The following is a 17,929-nucleotide window of genomic DNA, read 5'->3' as shown; positions in this document are numbered from 1 at the left end:
CCCCACAAAATGAAACGCACGTAAAAGCTCTGGTAAGCCTGATTTTCATGCAGCAAGTTTCCAGTTTTACCCGAGGATTGTCTGTAATTTAAAGTGTTACTGATTATGTTTGCAGTTCTAACGTGGCAAATAGGAACTGAGGCACAAACTTCATTAGGGTAATAAGTGTCTGCATTAAAGAGCACGGTCATTAGTGTTAGTTAATGAATACAGAACACTTCCAGAGAACACTCCTGCCACATGCACAAGGCGGACAACTGACCACAGGGCTCAAATGCCCTGGATCCCCAGAGCCTCAAGGGGTCTGAGAGCCACTTGGCAGTTTCCTCTCAATTCACAGTCAAGTGGTTTGTGAAAATCTGATCAGTTTTGTTTGGATATGCACAAAACTGGAGACAACATTTACTAAGTGTTGAAGTTGTAATTCTAGTCCTGGTTGATCTGGCAACAGTCGTGGTTACTGGTGGTTACAGCAAGAACAGCAACCTCTGTGCAGTGCAGCCAAATAAATTTTGTTTTAGGTTAATACATTTTCTGCCTATTTTTAACAGAGCGTGAGCAACTGTGATCTGATTTCATGCTGCACACGGCAGAAGCGGTTTCCCCTGCTGCAGCGGGACATAGTAAAAGCACCTTATGAGGATTCAGAGGTGTACAGCTCAGTGCCTGCAGCTTTTCAGACATGCACTGAGGTGATGTGAATTCAAATGTCTGAGTCAGTTGCTGCAGACATTTGCCAGAACTTTTCCTCCCGGTGTTGATGGCATTTCAAAAACACGACTGACGTGAAACTGGACTATTACAAATATCTCAGGATGAAAAGATGTTGACATTTATAAGATTTCAACTTATAAAGAGATTCGAGGACCTTTGTTGATAAGGGCTGATGCTGGTGTCAATGTGCTGTGAACGAATGCATGTGATTTTTATACATCGTGTCCCGCCTCCTGCGTGCTCTACCCAGGTGCCACCCCTCACCCCAATATTGAACATGTCTGACCTGGACAATCTCCTGCTGCGTTTGTGAAAGGAAAACTCAATTTCATGTCTAAAAACACGCCAAAATGGAGGTCCACTATAGCCTCAGTGTTGGCATTGTTGACCTCAGGCGGCTACAGTCAATGGAGCATATTTTCAGCAGGTTAACGTTTCATTTATAGGACCTGCTCAGGTCAAGCATGTCTCATCGTAGATTTTTAGAAGGTCCTGTAGGTAAACTCTGCTTTCTGGTGCATCGGATCTAGAAATGAATAAATAAGAAAACAAAATGTAAGAAAGGAAAGGTGGTGCATCAGAGTACTGTTGAGGTGTGTGTGTGTGTGTGTGTGTGTGTGTGTGTGTGTGTGTGTGTGTGTGTGTGTGTGTGTGTGTGTGTGTGTGTGTGTGTGTGTGTGTGTGTGTGTGTGTGTGTGTGTGTGTGTGTGTGTGTGTGTGTGTGTCAGGGGGAGAGACAGAGAGACTGCCTGTGTCAATATGCCTGCTGCTTTGGACAGGCTTTTTAATAATTGAAAGAGCAGCGAGGGAGGAGGCGTACACCCACAGATTCCCCTGTATACAGGAGATTCTTCTGTACCACTCTCTCTTTCTTATCTGTGTGTTTGTGTGTGTGTGTGTGTGTGTGTGTGTGTGTGTGCGTGCGTGCGTGCGTGCGTGTGTGCGCGCATCAGCAATCACCTCTGACATCAACTACATTAGGGAAAACATAACCACTAGGAGCAGAGGCTATTTTCCTGAGTATAGTGAACGATGTAAACACTTAATTAGCCCCTGATAGCGAAACAGCCACTGTAAACACATCAGGTTATTTTTTGTGGTCACATCAATATAAGCTCAGTAAACCGTGCATAGTGATTTCTACACCACGTTTCTCACTGATTCTAACGGGTGCATTAGACTTTTCATGGAGATGTTTAGCAATATACTCTATTGAAATCTCAGAGTGTAAGTCAGTTTGTGTACAGTATGTATCTTGTAATGCAGAATTACAAGTAAGTACAGGAGCTAGATGTTGAATAATAGATAAAAGCTGCAGTGTTAAATAGTCGTTAGGGCCCAGTCTCTTTAATTCAGTTGGGGAAATGACCACCCCATCACAATGGTCATTGCTATAGTAAAGAATTCATATTAATCGCATAAAGAATTAAGAGTTACTCAGGTTTTTCTCATTTCCTCTCCTCTTATTCTTAATTACTATCGTGAGTCGTTATGTCCAGAAGTCATTGCTGTAGCACATTTCCTCTCCTCAGTTAGGACCCAGATTGACATGGAAAGCACATCTTCAGTTATCTGTCTCTCTTTCACCCCGTCTGTCTTTGCTCCTTCTTCAATCCTGTCGCACACTGACAAGAGCAACATTAAGAGGTAAATATCATTCGACTGCAGGACCTGGGGCCATTCTTTTTAAAGATAGAAGCCCTAAGTGATATAAAGTTCTATATAAAGGCTGAATGATCGTCTTTAGAGTAAAGCCTGACCGATATGGACTTTTGTGGGCCGATGCCGATTCCTATATCAGGGACAAAAAATTTCTGATGCTGAGTCAACCTAAAACAATCCCTCTCTCTATATCCTCCTGCTGTCTCTGTCCGTCTCTCAGCCTGTGGCCGCCTGAAGTGTGGAGATAAAACAGCTGCATCTTAATCTGTGGGTGGCACAAGTCTACAAAGAAAGCAATTAGGGTTTATAATTTACAATTCCCTTGCCCTTCTTTCTTCTCTCCTCTCCCCTCTCACTCACCCCTCCTCTCCACCCATGAATTAATGTCTCTATGTGTGTGTCATGTGTGTGTCCCCACAGAGCAGCGCGAGCATTTGGAGAGAACCTGTCCCACACACACTCTGAAAACCGAAACGGATCAGGTCAGCGTCTCTGCCATCATGCCATTTGTCCACCCCTCTCTGCTGCTCTGCATATTCCTTTGTGGTCTTTAATCCTTCCCTCACCTGCTTTACCTTATCCTCTGCTGAGGCGGGGCACATTAGTGTGTACTACAATGGCTGATAACTGCAGAAAGATGATGATAGTATCCTCTGTCATCCTCAACTTGTCTTCTTCTTTTTTTTCCTTTCTCTCTTTTTCTAATCTTGGTTTATTCCTCTGACACTGGTGTTTGTCTTTCTCTCCAACCCTCTAGCTCATCTTCTGTGTGAAACCTTGGTGGGTCCTGACCCAGAGTCACAGAGTGACACGAGTGGCCCCAACAACAACAACCACCTCCACCCCTGCGCCAACACCGCAAAGGGCTGTGAGGACAACCCTGAGTCCAGCCTGGTGAAACAGCCACTGGGCCTGCTCCAGCCACCTCCTCCCTCCATCACCATTTCGACCAACCCAGCACGGCTGTCCCTTGAGCGCAGCTTCTCGGCCGAGGAAGACCAGCTGAAGTGTGTCGAGTGCACCCTGCAGCCTGCCCGCGTGTACACCATCACTACCCAGCACGGTATGCTGATGAGCAGCGGCCGGGGCAGCAAGGAGAGCCTAGAACTGGACGTCCTGAAGGAGAAGACGGGGAGTGGCGGGCCGGGATCCAGAGGTGGCTTGATCCAGCCCTCCACCTCCCCTTCCTCCACCTCTTCGTCTCCGACACAGTACCACCACGCTGGCAGCAGCCGTGGCGCCAGCAGCGTTGGTAGTAGCCACCACCACAGCAACCATCACCACAGCAACCATCACCACGGGATCCACCACCATGCCGTCGCAGGCACCAACACGCCGTCCAGCAGCGGGGCGAGTGGAAGCAGCAGTAGCAACCAGCAGCAGCCTTCCCACCGTTCCCACCACCACCATCACCTGTCACAACCCCCGCTGCAGACATCTGTCAGCGCCCACAACATCCGCAGCTGGGGCGAGGGCGGAAAAGGGGAGGCCGAGTGCAGCGGGCTGGCCTGTGACTCGTGCAGCGGCGTCCCCTCGCGGAGCCAGGGCTCCCTGGACCTGGAGAGTGCGCCCCGAGAGGCAGGCAAGCATCACAGACGCCTAGAACGGATGTGGAGTGTGGACCGGGTGACTGGGCTGGAGAGAGGTGAGAGGGTGGACGACACAGAGGAAGGGACAGGCGCTGAAATCCAAACAGGGCTGGGAGGGGGGAACAGGGCTGATCACGAGGCCCTGTGGCTGGGACTGGCAGGTTTGGTATCAGACCAGAGATGAAATAGTATTTGACTACTTTTAATTATCTGGAGGAAAAATACTCATTGTGAACAGCATAGACAGTAAATAAAGATGGAGAACGTGCCTCCACTTCCTCCAATTGTACAAAAGTGAGGCCGAAATATCTTGGATGTCGCATCTTTGCGCTTTCGATGTCATTTGGAGCCAGACTCTGAGCAGTAGTGATCATAGTGTGGAGTTGCGGTATCAAGATCCTGCTGATATATGGGCTTGACCAATTGAGTCAGTCTCAGCTTTCAATCATGAACTTTCAGCCCATTTTTATTCCATCAAATAACTAATTGAAACCAAAATTACCAGAGAAATGAGCACTTAAACAAACATTAACTTTGAGAAAATTGCATTTGACGTGTGTATTGACATTTTAGTTTGGTCTATGCTCCATCTGCTAACATGGAGGAGGCGGCTGTTATGATGTTTACTGCAGTTAGCCACAAAGGGGTGATCCAGAGGATTTGGCTTCACTTTTGTGGAGATGTCTTGTCTTCCATCGTTATATAAAGTCTATGATTAACATGCTTAAGGGCAATGAGATCTTGCTGACGACTATTTTTTAAAGAAACATAAAGGATCCATTTAATGTCACCTTCCCATTAGTCTGTTTGTGATGGTTTGAAGTATTACCTCAAGGCTTCTTTTTTATTTTAAGGCCCCTTCAGTGAAAAGGGAACTTATTTAAACCTTTAGTCCACATTTAGTAAGGAATAAGTAATAAATGTTTAATTCTAAGTTGCTTTACTTTGAAATACAAGTAAAATAAGCTCAATCGCATATTGTTTGGAGTAACATAGATTAAAAGTGAGCTAGTATTAAACTTTTTGGTTTCGAGATACTTTTTCAAATCTATATCCTCTCAGGTCTGGTGGGGATTGAGGGCTTGATGTTGGATGTGACGTGGTGGTCTGTAGTTCTGACTCTCCGTCTCCCCATCTCTCTCCCCTGCTGTCTCTTCCTGTGTGTCTCCCTCTCTCCATTTGTGGAGTGGTGGACTGTGAAGTGCTGGTGCCGTCACTAGTTTTGTGCTTCCATATTTCTAATGTATTAATGACAACATTCGCCAAATGCGGCAGATTTCTCTTTACTTTTTTCCACTTGACATTGGTATCATCATTTCTCTCTGTGATTGCAGAGGACACTAACTGGTTCCCCAAGGAAAACATGTTCTCCTTTCAAACGGCCACGACGACCATGCAGGCGTGAGTGTCTTCGAAATCACATGTACACAAACATGTTAATGTACCATACCTGTGTTTTTGCATGTTTTAGATCATTAACTGTAAATCGCATACTTTACACCAGCTCCAACCATTTTCTATGTCTTAGATTGACTTTCTTCCCGCCAGCATGACATTGATTTTCAGTTCACTCAGCTACAAAATCAGCCTCCAGACCCTTGAGGCTTAATCAAACAGGACAGTCCATCACTGTCTCTCTTTTTTGGGGGGGCTAAAGTTGAATTAGCGATCTGTGGTAATGCAGTAGAAAGCAGGATTGATTTTAAAGGTTTTCCTGTTGGTGAATTCAAGGAGCATTTGACACCATCATTGTTTAACTTTAAGATTTGTTTTTCCAACAAATTGGTTATAGACAGAAATCAATTATTTACTAATTAGTAATTAAACCCCAAAAATATAGACTTTGAAAATGTCAAGGCGGTACATGCCTCTTGTATTTCATGGGCTGAAACAAGCAAAACCACAAGATTTTTTAAAGAAAAAAAACGTTCCACATTTGTGGGTGTATAAGTGTACAAATGCTTGTGGATATGATTATAACCCGATACCTTCAGATCACCTGCAGCCGTAAAAGAAATCCAAACTTAGCCACTTTATCAAAACGTAGATTCTCCAGCAATGTCCAGGAAACTGTCTCTGGTCCAGCGCTACATTCCTGAAAGTCCGTGACTGACTGAGTGAGGAGGTTACACCATTGGTTAACCAGCAAGAGTGTTGGAGTTTTCCCATAAGCTGTTGCTTACAATTACATACTCATATTGTTGTGTGACAACAGAAATAGAAACATGTAAATGAGAAAAGCTAAATTGGCAATTTGTCTGTATATACTGTATATGTGTGCACAGAGAGATAGAGAAGAAAACAGAAAGGGCAGAAACCAGCTGACACTACGTAGATGGCAAATACAATGTGGGCAAGTCATGAATATGCTAATTTGATTCCACAAGAGTTTTTAACTTCGCATAGTGAGACCTCTACCTAGTTCAGACTGAATCTTGTTATTCATGAGGGTCAAATAATGTCACACTCTTTTTGTCTTTATCTCATTACCGCCCAGCTCTGTTTCTTGGACTCATTTCACACTGTTGCCTAAACTACTTTTTTTTTTTTCTCTCCTCTCCTCTTGCTCTCTTGTTATTCTTGGGACCGTCAAACAGGATATCGTGAGTATTATTCCCAGCTTGCTTTTTATTATTTTATTTTTTTAACCTTGCTTTCCTCTTGTCCTTAACTGCTGTTCCCTAACTTAATGGCTACCATTTAACCTTCATCCTTGAGCTGGGTAAAGGACAGATTAAGGGAGCTTTAGAGGTCTGTGTGTGTTTGTGTGTAGTAGGTGGATAGGTAGCTGTGAGTCTTCCACTATTATTGGTGAGGAAAAGCCTTTGTTTAAAAATATATGTTGTTCGAGAATACATTTTTTGTTTAAACGTTACAGATTGTCAGGTAAAAGCCTACTCAGCACAAACAATGTCTCAACTATCAAACAGCCAAAAGGGGGATAATTGAGTTTCAGGATTAGGGGATCAAGTCCAGAGAAACACACTCTGCCAAGCTCGTCAGGAAACATGTCCATCTAAATGCAGACTGAGCTAAAGCCTGTCAGCTCACATCCGCCCAATCAGTTTGGCGCACACACAGACTCACAGACACACACAGGACACAGCATTAATTAGAGTTTGGCCATTTAAGATTTTTGTGGCTGTCGTGTCTGTGCTGTAATCCCACTCCACAGACATCACTAATTATCACTGAATCTATGCTGGCTGATTTTTAGCCATGTTTGGCATCGACTGTGGCAACTGGCTCGGGAGGGATTTGTTAAGAACAAGTATTTAAAGTGCCAACATGTGATCCTTAATGCCGTCTGGTAAATCTATTTCACCAGTTGTACTTTCAGAAGAAATCAATGCAGCCAGTTTTCAGCTATGTATAAGTCTGATAAAACCTTGAAGGACACATATGCAGTATTGACTTCTGTGTATAGCATTTCAGATGAGTTCATTGAGCCATCAGATGAATGCTAACAATTGTGAATTGCCAAGCAAAGCCTTGACATTTCATTCTGCACATCCCCTGCTCCAACCGCACCTTGGCTAACTAAACCCAGCTAACCTACGCCGCTCTAACCTCTGCAGACTTATAATTGTCCAACAAGACAAGATTCTAACGTAACGCTAGCAGCTCTCTGAGGCTACACTACAAAGCTAAATGCTAGCATAGCAACATGCTCAAAATAATGATGCAAACTTTTAGATTTTTATCAGGTACAACCATGTTTATTACCTCAAGTTATTTGAAGATTTATGTTTTCAGTTTGTAGAACAAGACTTGAGGCTAAGCTCCAAAGATTGAGCAGGAAGGTTTTCAGTGATTAACTAAAGTATTTTTAAGGAATTTGTTCACACTAAGAAAAATATGGAATAACACCAATACTTTTCATTAAGGGGACATGTTGTTTTGGGGGAATAGATTCTTTCCTCTGCTTACCCAGTCAAAGTACCCACAGTAAACCTGCTGAACACAGAACTCATTATGTTTAGCCTGGTGGAAGATGCTGCATCTCTAGCATTGTCTCTGCTATGGACAATTGTTAACCGGCTTCACAGGGTTGTGGGTTCACACGTTTCCTGGTCAATTGCAATTAAATCTGTTGAAGACATAACCACACATTTGAAAGTGCTGCATTTCACACTGTGTTGGTACTTTGACACATGGGAGCCCAGTGTGAACCTTGAGGAATCACTTTCCAGTTCCAAATTAACAGATCATTCTCCAAGTTTCACAGTGAATGAGTCAAATGCTTTTACTACTACTTTTCTGCCTTAGCAAGTGGATTACAGCTTTACCGTACGAAATGCATCTTCGAAATCTTCACACCATGCTGTGAATCAGATGTATTAGACCCACAGCTTTGGAGTATAAGTACTTTTTTGAGTGGAGCTGCTAATTTAGCCCACAGACCTCCAGCTGCTGAATTAAACTAGCGTAAGCTAAAAACCTCAACATATTTAAGGTTGAACATGAGGATATAAAAATCAAGCATCCATGGGTGGGTCTGGGAAAGTATGAAGAAATATAAAATTCCCCCAAAACTGAACTATCCCTTTGAGAAATACAGCTAAGAAGCTACATGAGGTCACAAGATCAGTGTATCTATTGGAAGATGGACTCTGCCACATGTATACTGGCACATCTGTGAACAGAAAAGAAGATTTAGGCTGGTGATGTGATTTGACTCTCTGGTTTATATAGTCAAAGCTAGCCGCTACCTTCCTTCAACAGCCACCCCTTCACAGCCCAACAAACCCTGCAGCTAAAAGGCCTGGCATCAGCCTCCCCGCACTGCCCTACCCCTCGCTACGCTCGCATCCTCCCTCTCTCATCCCTTTAATACTGTGCCACGTCCTGGCAGGGCTTTCCGGGGATTTGTTCAGAGAAAAAGGAGAGAGAGGGAGCAGGATTCGGCAGAAGTCATCCAGAGGTACGGAGGGTCCCCTGCCAGGCTCTGTTTCGCTCGAGTGCTGGTTTCTGAGCTGGGTTACTGGCTACGGCTCCATTGTCACTCATTTACAGCCGTGTCTAATCTGACTAAACCAGAGAGTCAGAATGTGACACTCGAAGGTGCGAGGACGTCAGCGGCTGTCATTAGGACCAAAAAGGATCTGCATACTGGTTGCCTTGCTACAGTGCCCCGATGTGGGCCAAATTTGTTCTGCCAGCCACAGGGAATTGGATTTTTATTCCTTGACAAAATTGAAAAGATCAACTGGAATGGCACTCAGTGGAGCGCATACCTCCGCCAAGGCCGAACAATCCTACCCATGATTGTCTCGCTCTTATAGTAGAAGTATAAAATAAAAGGAACTGGTCTGATAAATGGTTTATTTTTCACAAAACATAGTTAAAAAAATAGAAAAAGAATCCTAGATCTGCTCCTTAATCCACACCAGGGTTTAATAGGCCCCATCCTTCAACTAAATTTGGTGCAAATCAGTTATAGGAGTTTTTAAAAACCAACAAACAAACAAACCAATAAATCAACAGACAAAGATTAAAGCATAACCTCCTTGGTGGAGGTCAATGGACACATACTGTATTGGTTGTTTAAAACATAAATGTACTCATACTGGTTTGATAATTTGCACCAAATCTGTATAAATGGCTTTGTACAAAGTTTTGAAAGTTGTGTTGCGGAACACGACGTTAAAGTCAGAAAAAAATTAGACATTTGACAGAGTGAGATTCTGTAACACGTTATGACATCAATGACAAGTTCAGATCCCACTCAGACCCAGATGTCCTGACACACAGGGGCAGATGGTGAATGTGACACCGTGCAGTACATCTCAACTCCTCTGACATCTCAGTGTCATCCATCTGCAGTGTCAACCTCATTAATGCTCTGTGTTGTTTAGGTCAAAATCAGTGATTTGAACATTTGTGGGGAAAACAGCGGAACAAACTTTTAAGAGCAGCAGTGGCTCATTGCACTAAATTCCACTGGAAAAATCTTGTAGCTGAAACCATTAAGAAAATGTTTCTCCTATCACACTACATTTTTAATAATCACCTGAATAGCTCACTTTTTAGGGATTTTTTTTAAGTCTGTGTTTTTTCAGGTACTGACTGACTGATCCCTGATTCTTGTTGTTGCTGTTCATGCAGTTCCTCTTACTGTTATTTTCTATAAATACATTATGCAGTGACCTGTTTACCAGGACAGAGATATTTTCTCATACCTGCACTGTTTGACAAACTGAGCATCGACTGCATCACTATAATCAGTCATTATATGGCCAGAAAAAGAGTTTTTAAAATATTACTTCCACATTCACACTGTATATAAAAAGGCATAGAAAAGACATAAGACTGAGAGCTTGGAGGATAAAGAGAAAGTCCCCACATCATTAAAATAAAGAGCAGAAATAGACACTAATGACAGAATGGAAAAGAGGAAACATAACAAGGTAGCAGAGGAACACAAACAATTTATGTGATCTGTAAAAATCACTTTTAAAAATCCAGTATTTGTGTTATTAGTAACATCAGGGGATGTTTAACTTATTTCAAACTGTATTATAGTAAAAAAGCCCATGGCATACATAGAAGAGGGAACAGGAGTAGGAAGTAAATGTGCTAATAATAATAATATTAATATTAATAATAGTATAAAATATAGAACTAAATATGAAAAGCAAAAACACTGATGGGAATTAGTTACAGAAAGAGATGAAAGAGGAGAAGAGGAGGACCTGTCAGATTGTCTTCAGTTGGAGGTGAAGGTGGACACGGTTTCTCTCACGTTTCCTCACTTTATCTAAATCTCATTAACCGTCTCCACACCTTTTCATCTGTAGTTAACTGAGGTTTAAGGACTCGACACTCGGGTTGAAACCTCCGTTCCACTCAGTGTATGAGAGTGTTTAAGATCTCTTTATCAAAGCACAGATTAAGTATCAGTGATGTCGCTTATCTCTCTGGCTCCTATTTGCTCCTTTTTTTAAGCATGAAGCGATGCGTATTTGCTCCTAAAATTAGCTGTTAAATTCGTGGTCTGACGGTCCATGTTAGCTCGAGAGGTAAATCAAGGACAAAGAGGCTCCAAAGACTATTTTTTTTATCTCATTTTATGTTTCTTCTATTTTTATTTTTGTTCTCTCCCACCAGATAAACATGGATATATGCGTCTCGCACACACACACACACCCCACATGCAGGGATCATTAATCATGAGTGTGTTGGTGTACCACAGATGTGTGTGGATGTGACATGGGAGGGAGGCAGAGAGATAAAAGGATGTTTATCTGGGACTCTTGCATAGAACATCATGTCAGGATTAGGCAGCAAGTCACACAGAAATAAAACTATGTAAACCCTCCTGCCTTGTTGGTATTAAGACACTATACTGAGTTCAGGTGGAAGATACAATAATATTGTACAACGTCAAAGTTATTTAAGGTTAATACAAGACAGAAAATGTTGCAAACTCATGCTACCTCCACACTTTGGCATGTTAGTCAGCAACAACAGTGTTTCCTTTGATAATTTAACACTTGTGTGAGACAAAGGCCTAATTGTGAAGACAGTTATAACCCATGTTTCCAAATTTATCAGTTTAATCATTGCAAAAAAAGATAAATTAACGGTTCCGCTCCTTGGATAAATATATTGTAAATTACAGTTTATGTTTATACACATTTAGCAGGCTGCATTCTGGGAATATTCCCCTGAGGCAAATGAGATCAAATGCCTGTGATGATTTGATATCAGTGTAACATTAATCACAGGAGCGATAAACAGATCGCACAATTACAATCTTGTTCCATCAGTCTGGGTTTTCTGATGAATATAAATATTTTTCATTAGCTGGTAATTAGCCTCACTGAAATGTAGTAGTCAAGAGTTTTTTAATATCTGAAATTGATTAAAAAGATAAGGCCTGTGCGGAGAGAATGAAAAGTTTGTGTAGAATCAAATTATTAATAGACTGTTAGAGGCTGAACATTGTTACTGGCTGATAATGTACCAGACGATTCAGTGTCTGGTAATTGGAGGGATCCTTATCAAAAGTGATATTAAATACAAATAAAATCAATCAGGGTTGAACTTCTACTAATTACACCCATGTTGACTACACACCATCAACTACCCAACAACTCACCTACTTGGAAAAAGTAAAGAAACATATACACTCACAATTCTACTCACAAAATAAACTGTGATGTGGGTGTTCTCAGATCAGGACCTTCAGCTGAAGAGGGTTTCCCTTTGGCTCTTGTTACATGAATCTACTCTCTAAAAGCCAATAAAAAGTTATCTTTACAATGCGGAACGTTACACCCACACTGCTCCTGTGACCGGTGTTTTCCACTCACGTTGACGTGGAACTGGTATATTTAACCGTAATGTTCTCCTTTTAAAAAACAGTCTTTTGAAAATAGAAGCTTGACACTCCTCTCTTTTTGTCTCGTCTTGCTTTGTCATCTCCCGCCCACCCCCTCCCTCTTTCCTCTCCTTTACATTTTGGTTCTTCCCCGGCTCCCTCGGTTATCCCTCCTCCACCTTCAATTTCTCTGCCCACAGGAACTTCCGGAAGCATCTTCGGATGGTGGGCAGCAGAAGGATTAAAGCACAGAGTGAGTCAGATGTTTCCCGAGTGTGTGTGTGTGTTTGTGTGTTGCTACATCTGACTGTGATGTTGTTCACCCCGCTGTCATCCGTGTTTATTCTATTTCTTCATTCCTTTCTGGTCTCTGGTGTGTTTTTCTGCATGGCACAGAGCGCTGCTGCTTTGCTGGGACTGGGGGGGACACTCTGTTGCATTTCCCTTGAGGATTACATGTCTATCAGTGTGTTTTGTAAGCCAGAAATATGAGGATGTGCATGTGTGTGTGTGCATGTGTGTAGTGTATGAATTTGAAAGTGTGTAGTTGGTCTTTTCCTGTTGCATTTTAAGCCAAGACAAGGACGCGGAATGATTTGTTTATGAGGCAGAAAGGAAAGTGGTGATTGGTAATGATGGGAGAGTGCGAGTCTGTGTGAATGTCCCTGAAAGACTTTACTACAGCAGCAGAGAACAGAAATCTGTAGTTTCACTGTATATAGGTGTCTGTGTTTTGTGACTGGTCTGTCATCTGTTAGTCTGTCCAGTGTTTTCACCTTTTATTGGAAGGAAAATGGCAAATGATAGAAGAAGGTTAAGAGGCTAATTTAGTCCCCAATGGATACGAATTCAGGTTATATTTTATTTTTTTGGTTTGGAACAGACCATTTAGATCTTTAAAAAACTGGTTAATCAACACACAAACATTTCTGATCTGTTCTTTCAATGTGGGCCAATGGTTTGCAAGAAGAAGCTTGCACTTGAAAAGAACAAGTTTGTATCAGCAGCAAAATGAAAGAGAGAGGAGTTCTTGAGGATAAAGCAGCCTGGAAAACGACAGAGGGCAAAAAAATTGGGGCCTTGAGGGACACTGTTGATCGACCGTGTCGAACACTTTCAAGTAATCTAAAAATATTCAACGACCACAGAGATTACTGTTCAAAGCGGAGCTGATTTTATCGACGGGTTGTAGCTCCGTAAATCAGGAACAGTCCTTTAAATCTGTGCGGATGATCACACAGAGACGAATGAGCAGCAGAATGTTTCATAGAAGATACTTGTGTTAGCGTATTGTATATGTGTGTGTTTGTTGGACAGTGTATATATGAAGGTATTTGTGCGTTTGCGTACAGAGGGGATGGCCTGTATGTACACTATTTGTGCACTTGTAGCTGCATCCGCATTTGCACTCTTCTGTGGTTTAGGTGGTGAGTGAATGGAGGAAACAGCCGGTTTGCGGGCTTGTTAGTGTGAGTACGTCAGTGTGTGTGTGTGAGAGAAAGTGTGTGTGTGACCATCTCTCCCCCGCCTGCACTAGCATTCGCTGAGCGTAGATCGAAGAGTTTCAGCCGCTCCTGGAGTGACCCCACCCCTGTCAAGACTGACTCTCCAAATGAACCCAGAGACAGTGAGTTGACACAGAGCATGTACACACACACACAAACAAACACACACGCAGATGCTGACCCACACACACTTTCTGACAACTGTAGCAGGTAGACAGAAATGGTGCAAATTAAGGCTTTAACGGGGGCAAGCAAATCTACAAACATACACTATGGTTATTAGTTTAGTAAACGTTGCGTGAAAAGCAGAAAAGTAATTTAAATGGGAGTGAAAAACATCCAGGGACAGATTCATGAGCAGAACAAGTTTTGAAAGCTTGCAGGGGCGACCTTCTTACAGGAAGAGGTTTAAGGTTTGCAACTCTATTTCTAGCACGTACACTAAAAGCTGACCTGGACCCGTGAGACCAGACCTGTTAAATATCCAACACTACCTCCAAATGTGAATCCAACATGAACTCAAAATCACCTCAACTGTAGATAACAGTCCTGTTAAAGGTCTTTCAAAATCTATTTGGCATCTTCTCATGTGATTCTAACCTGTGAAAGCAGCCGTAGCGAGAGCCGTAAGATCCCATTTTGAACTGTGCACAGTGTGGTCATAAATTACTGATGTGTCCCTGTGTGCACTCACATTTGGACAGGCAGATTCATTATAGCTCAAGTTTGCTTTGTGCTTAGTCAGTGTCATTCATTAATTTTACAAACACATGTGGCTCAGGAGGAGCTGAAAGCCACTTAGCAGCATTTGGCAGCCATAAAAAAAAGCTCTTGTAATCAACACCAGCAGAGCTGAAATTAGGCTTTTGCAAACCTTCCCAGAATGAATGTCAATTAGACAATAAAAACCAGTGAAGCACCAATTAATTTTTTGACCTAAACCTGGATATCGGCGGATACCAATACTGATACCAGAGCTCTTTCTACTTGAGTATTAATATTTAAACAAAATTTGTATTATTTTTGTAGTTTTTGTAGTATTATGTGTAAGATTACATGAATATATAATAAACCACACAACACTTTGTTTAAAATTAATTATCAACTACTAAATTTCTATACATGAGGCCATCAGTAATAAGAGAATGGGGACTAGTGGGTATCTGAGCTGTTTAATTACTAAATAATATATTAATTTGTACAATATGTCAGCTATAGGCTTAAAATTACATTATTCTATATCAATAATTTATAAAAAAAATCAGGACTATTAAATCTGGATTGATACATGGATTGGTGATGTACGATAAATAAATTAAAACTAAAAGATGCTAGTGGATACAGACACGTATCCACTAGCACGGAGGATATCACAGAAAACTGGACTGTATGTACTTTAGTCTTCTCTGTTATGAAGAGGTGGCCTTTCGGCTTCACAGTTTTCCAGCTCAGTTCCTGGCTTTGACACATCAAGACACACTAACATGAAACACAACCTCACACACTCACAAACTGACCGTCTCTGCTGTTGACTCTGACCCTGTCCATCTGTCTCCCTATGACCGTGGGTCTTTCTTCAACTTTGTGGTGCTCTCTTTCTCTCTGTGAGTATGTCTTCCAAACTGGTGTGTGTGGCGTGTGTGTGTGTGTGTGTGTGTGTGTGTGTGTGTGTGTGTGTGTGTGTCAGTCCGACTGTGTCAGCTGGTACAGATGTTAATGTGAGGACCTGGTGTATTGTGTATCTCTATGTTTCTACAAGGCTTCGAACACACACTGTTTGCATGTGCCGTTTGTCCATGTCCATGTCTGAGTTGGTGGTTTTATGTTTTTTCAGCACTTCCATCTTCAGTGTTTCTGTGTATCAGAGTGTGATGGAAAATAAACAAACTGTTGATGACAGACTAATGGTGATGTTGATGCCTCTCCCTCCTTCCTGAGGGAAAGGTGTTGTTCTCCAGTGGAGTGCCATTCATTTCATTCCTTGTTTATCTTTTCACCTGCTGTTCTTCTTCAGTTCTCCTTTTCCATTTCTCCCCTGGGAACATGCAGTTCTTTTTTTATTAGAATATTCACCTATGTCTTTGAAATAGAGAACATAGAGTTTAAAAATGTGCAATGAAATAATGGCTAATATTTACTTTTTAATATAAGATAAAATATGAATGAAGCGAAATAGATCTATTTCTTTTTTTGGAGAGACAACTGGATTTTTGATACCAATACAAAAATTGGAGATGATTCTAATGTTAATAACGTTATCGAACCCTAATAACAGTGAAACTTAAAGTGTAAAACTTTATTATGAATCACTATAAAACATAAATGACAATATTGTCTAGGAAATGGTCATATTATGTGATTTTTTATGGACCAACCCATAAATCAGTTGAGCTCTGGTCGTTTTCTGAGCTTTGAAAATATAAAACTAAGAGATTTAAGGAAAAAAAATAAAATAAAAAACATCTGGACAGGTTTCCTTTTACATTTTCTCAGTTTTAAAGAATTGATTCATCATTTGACATTTAAGGCTGCGGCTGTTGAAGCCATTTTGTAGCAGAGTCCGTACAAAGACAACAGACACGGCTCACTATTCACAGTGACTTTTATAAATGACAATAATGACCTTCATCTTGATAAGCATCGTTTTCAATGCTGATTTATTTTATCACAGGTCTCATTCAGTTAACTTCCTCCTTCAGTGTGTCATATACATTATGATTATCAGAGAAGCATGACTTGATGCTAAATAGCACTTTCTCTTCTGAACAGCCGACCTCTGATCCCAGTTTTTTTTTTATAACGTTCCTTATTAGTTCATGCCAGGAATCTCTCACTATCAGTCACTTTCTTCTGCCAGCTGCCTCTGCTTTTTCTTCTCCCATCCGTCATTTTCTTATGTCACCACCATTATTAACGGCGCCATCTGTTTTTCTCTCCTCCACTCTCGCCTTTCTCCACTTCCTGAAAACATCCTCCCTTCACTCCCTCCCTTTTCTCTCTCTCTGTGTCACCTTTTTCGCCTCCCACTCCAATCCCAACACTTCTGCCCACACGCTATTATCTCAAGTCACTTTCCCTCACTGGTGGGTTATATTCTCCTCCAGGCGGAGACCTCCAGGCCTCCTGTGGCACCCTGGATGAAGGAGGCCTTGACGACACTTCAGACTGGGAGGAGGAGAGAGAGATGGAGCGGCTCGCCTGCGAGGGAGATGACTTCATCCCTCCCAAAATCATGGTAGGATGCCAAGATTGTAACAAGATCTGCAGATTATTGAATCAAATACAAAGGTCTATGATTGAGGCATTGGAGTATGAGTCGGGACACAGCAGGGACCTCACAGTATTACACAAACTCATCCATCCCTGAGAAAAATTATTTGACATGTACTTGGACTTTTTAGTTTGGTGCATGGCCCATGAGGAGGAGGGGGTTTATGACCTGTAATGCAGCCAGCCACCAGGGGGCAATCAAGAGGATTCGAGTGTTAGCCTTACTTTTTGTGTTGTTTTACACATATTACAGAGAAGAACACACCATTTAAGTAAATTTAGAAAATTATTATTTCAGGATTGCATATTGACGACTGGTCTCGGCTTTAATAGACCAACTCTTCGCACTGTAACTTGATATTCACGTCATTCCCTGAAATCAAAGGTGTTATCCACTGTGCATTTTATATAGAGCTGCACTTTCCCCTGTGGGCATGAGGATGTGATAGAGTTTGTTCTTTCCTCCTTTCCTCCTTCGTTTAGCTGAAACTCTTCCATCCCTTTATTGTTCCCCCCTCTCTTTCCCCCTTTTTCCCCTCACATCCCACTTAACAGATCTTTTCTCTGCCTCTTCTGTTTCTCCTTCACCTTTAGCTGATCTCCTCTAAGGTCCCCAAGGCGGAGTACGTTCCCACTATAATCCGCAGGGATGACCCCTCCATCATCCCCATCCTCTATGTGAGTCCTACACAATGAAACATAGATAAGCTGCACAGAATGACGTGCATACATGACAACTGTGTCTCAGGGTCATACAGTGGCGTACCAAGTATAATCTATTTGTCTATTCATTTAGCCTTTGGTCTTCGTACTGCATTGTCTGAATTGTAGTGTAGGTTTTAGTGTTTTCATGTGAAATGATC

General features: G+C 41.9%; 1 protein-coding gene across 4 annotated transcripts in view; it reads left to right on the top strand.

Annotated features, from left to right (window-relative positions):
* The window catches only part of nsmfa (NMDA receptor synaptonuclear signaling and neuronal migration factor a), a 38,593-nt gene that overhangs the window by 10,104 nt on the left and 10,560 nt on the right, over positions 1–17,929 (top strand). The window contains exons 2-9 of one of the 4 annotated variants that reach the window (XM_035183833.2): positions 2,797–2,858; positions 3,134–3,958; positions 5,300–5,366; positions 6,563–6,568; positions 12,492–12,544; positions 13,829–13,918; positions 16,901–17,031; positions 17,661–17,744. In XM_035183833.2, the coding sequence (XP_035039724.1) occupies positions 2,797–2,858; positions 3,134–3,958; positions 5,300–5,366; positions 6,563–6,568; positions 12,492–12,544; positions 13,829–13,918; positions 16,901–17,031; positions 17,661–17,744 (1,318 nt within the window). Of the gene's footprint in view, positions 1–2,796; positions 2,859–3,133; positions 4,022–5,299; positions 5,367–6,562; positions 6,569–12,491; positions 12,545–13,828; positions 13,919–16,900; positions 17,032–17,660; positions 17,745–17,929 lie in introns of all 4 variants that reach the window. The other 3 variants (XM_035183831.2, XM_047344357.1, XM_035183835.2) reach the window with 3 other exon arrangements.

Source organism: Hippoglossus stenolepis, chromosome 18 (genome assembly GCF_022539355.2).
Source record: "Hippoglossus stenolepis isolate QCI-W04-F060 chromosome 18, HSTE1.2, whole genome shotgun sequence".
Lineage (NCBI taxonomy): Eukaryota > Metazoa > Chordata > Actinopteri > Pleuronectiformes > Pleuronectidae > Hippoglossus > Hippoglossus stenolepis.
Note: the sequence above shows the minus strand (reverse complement) of the source record. Positions and strands in the feature narration are given on the sequence as shown.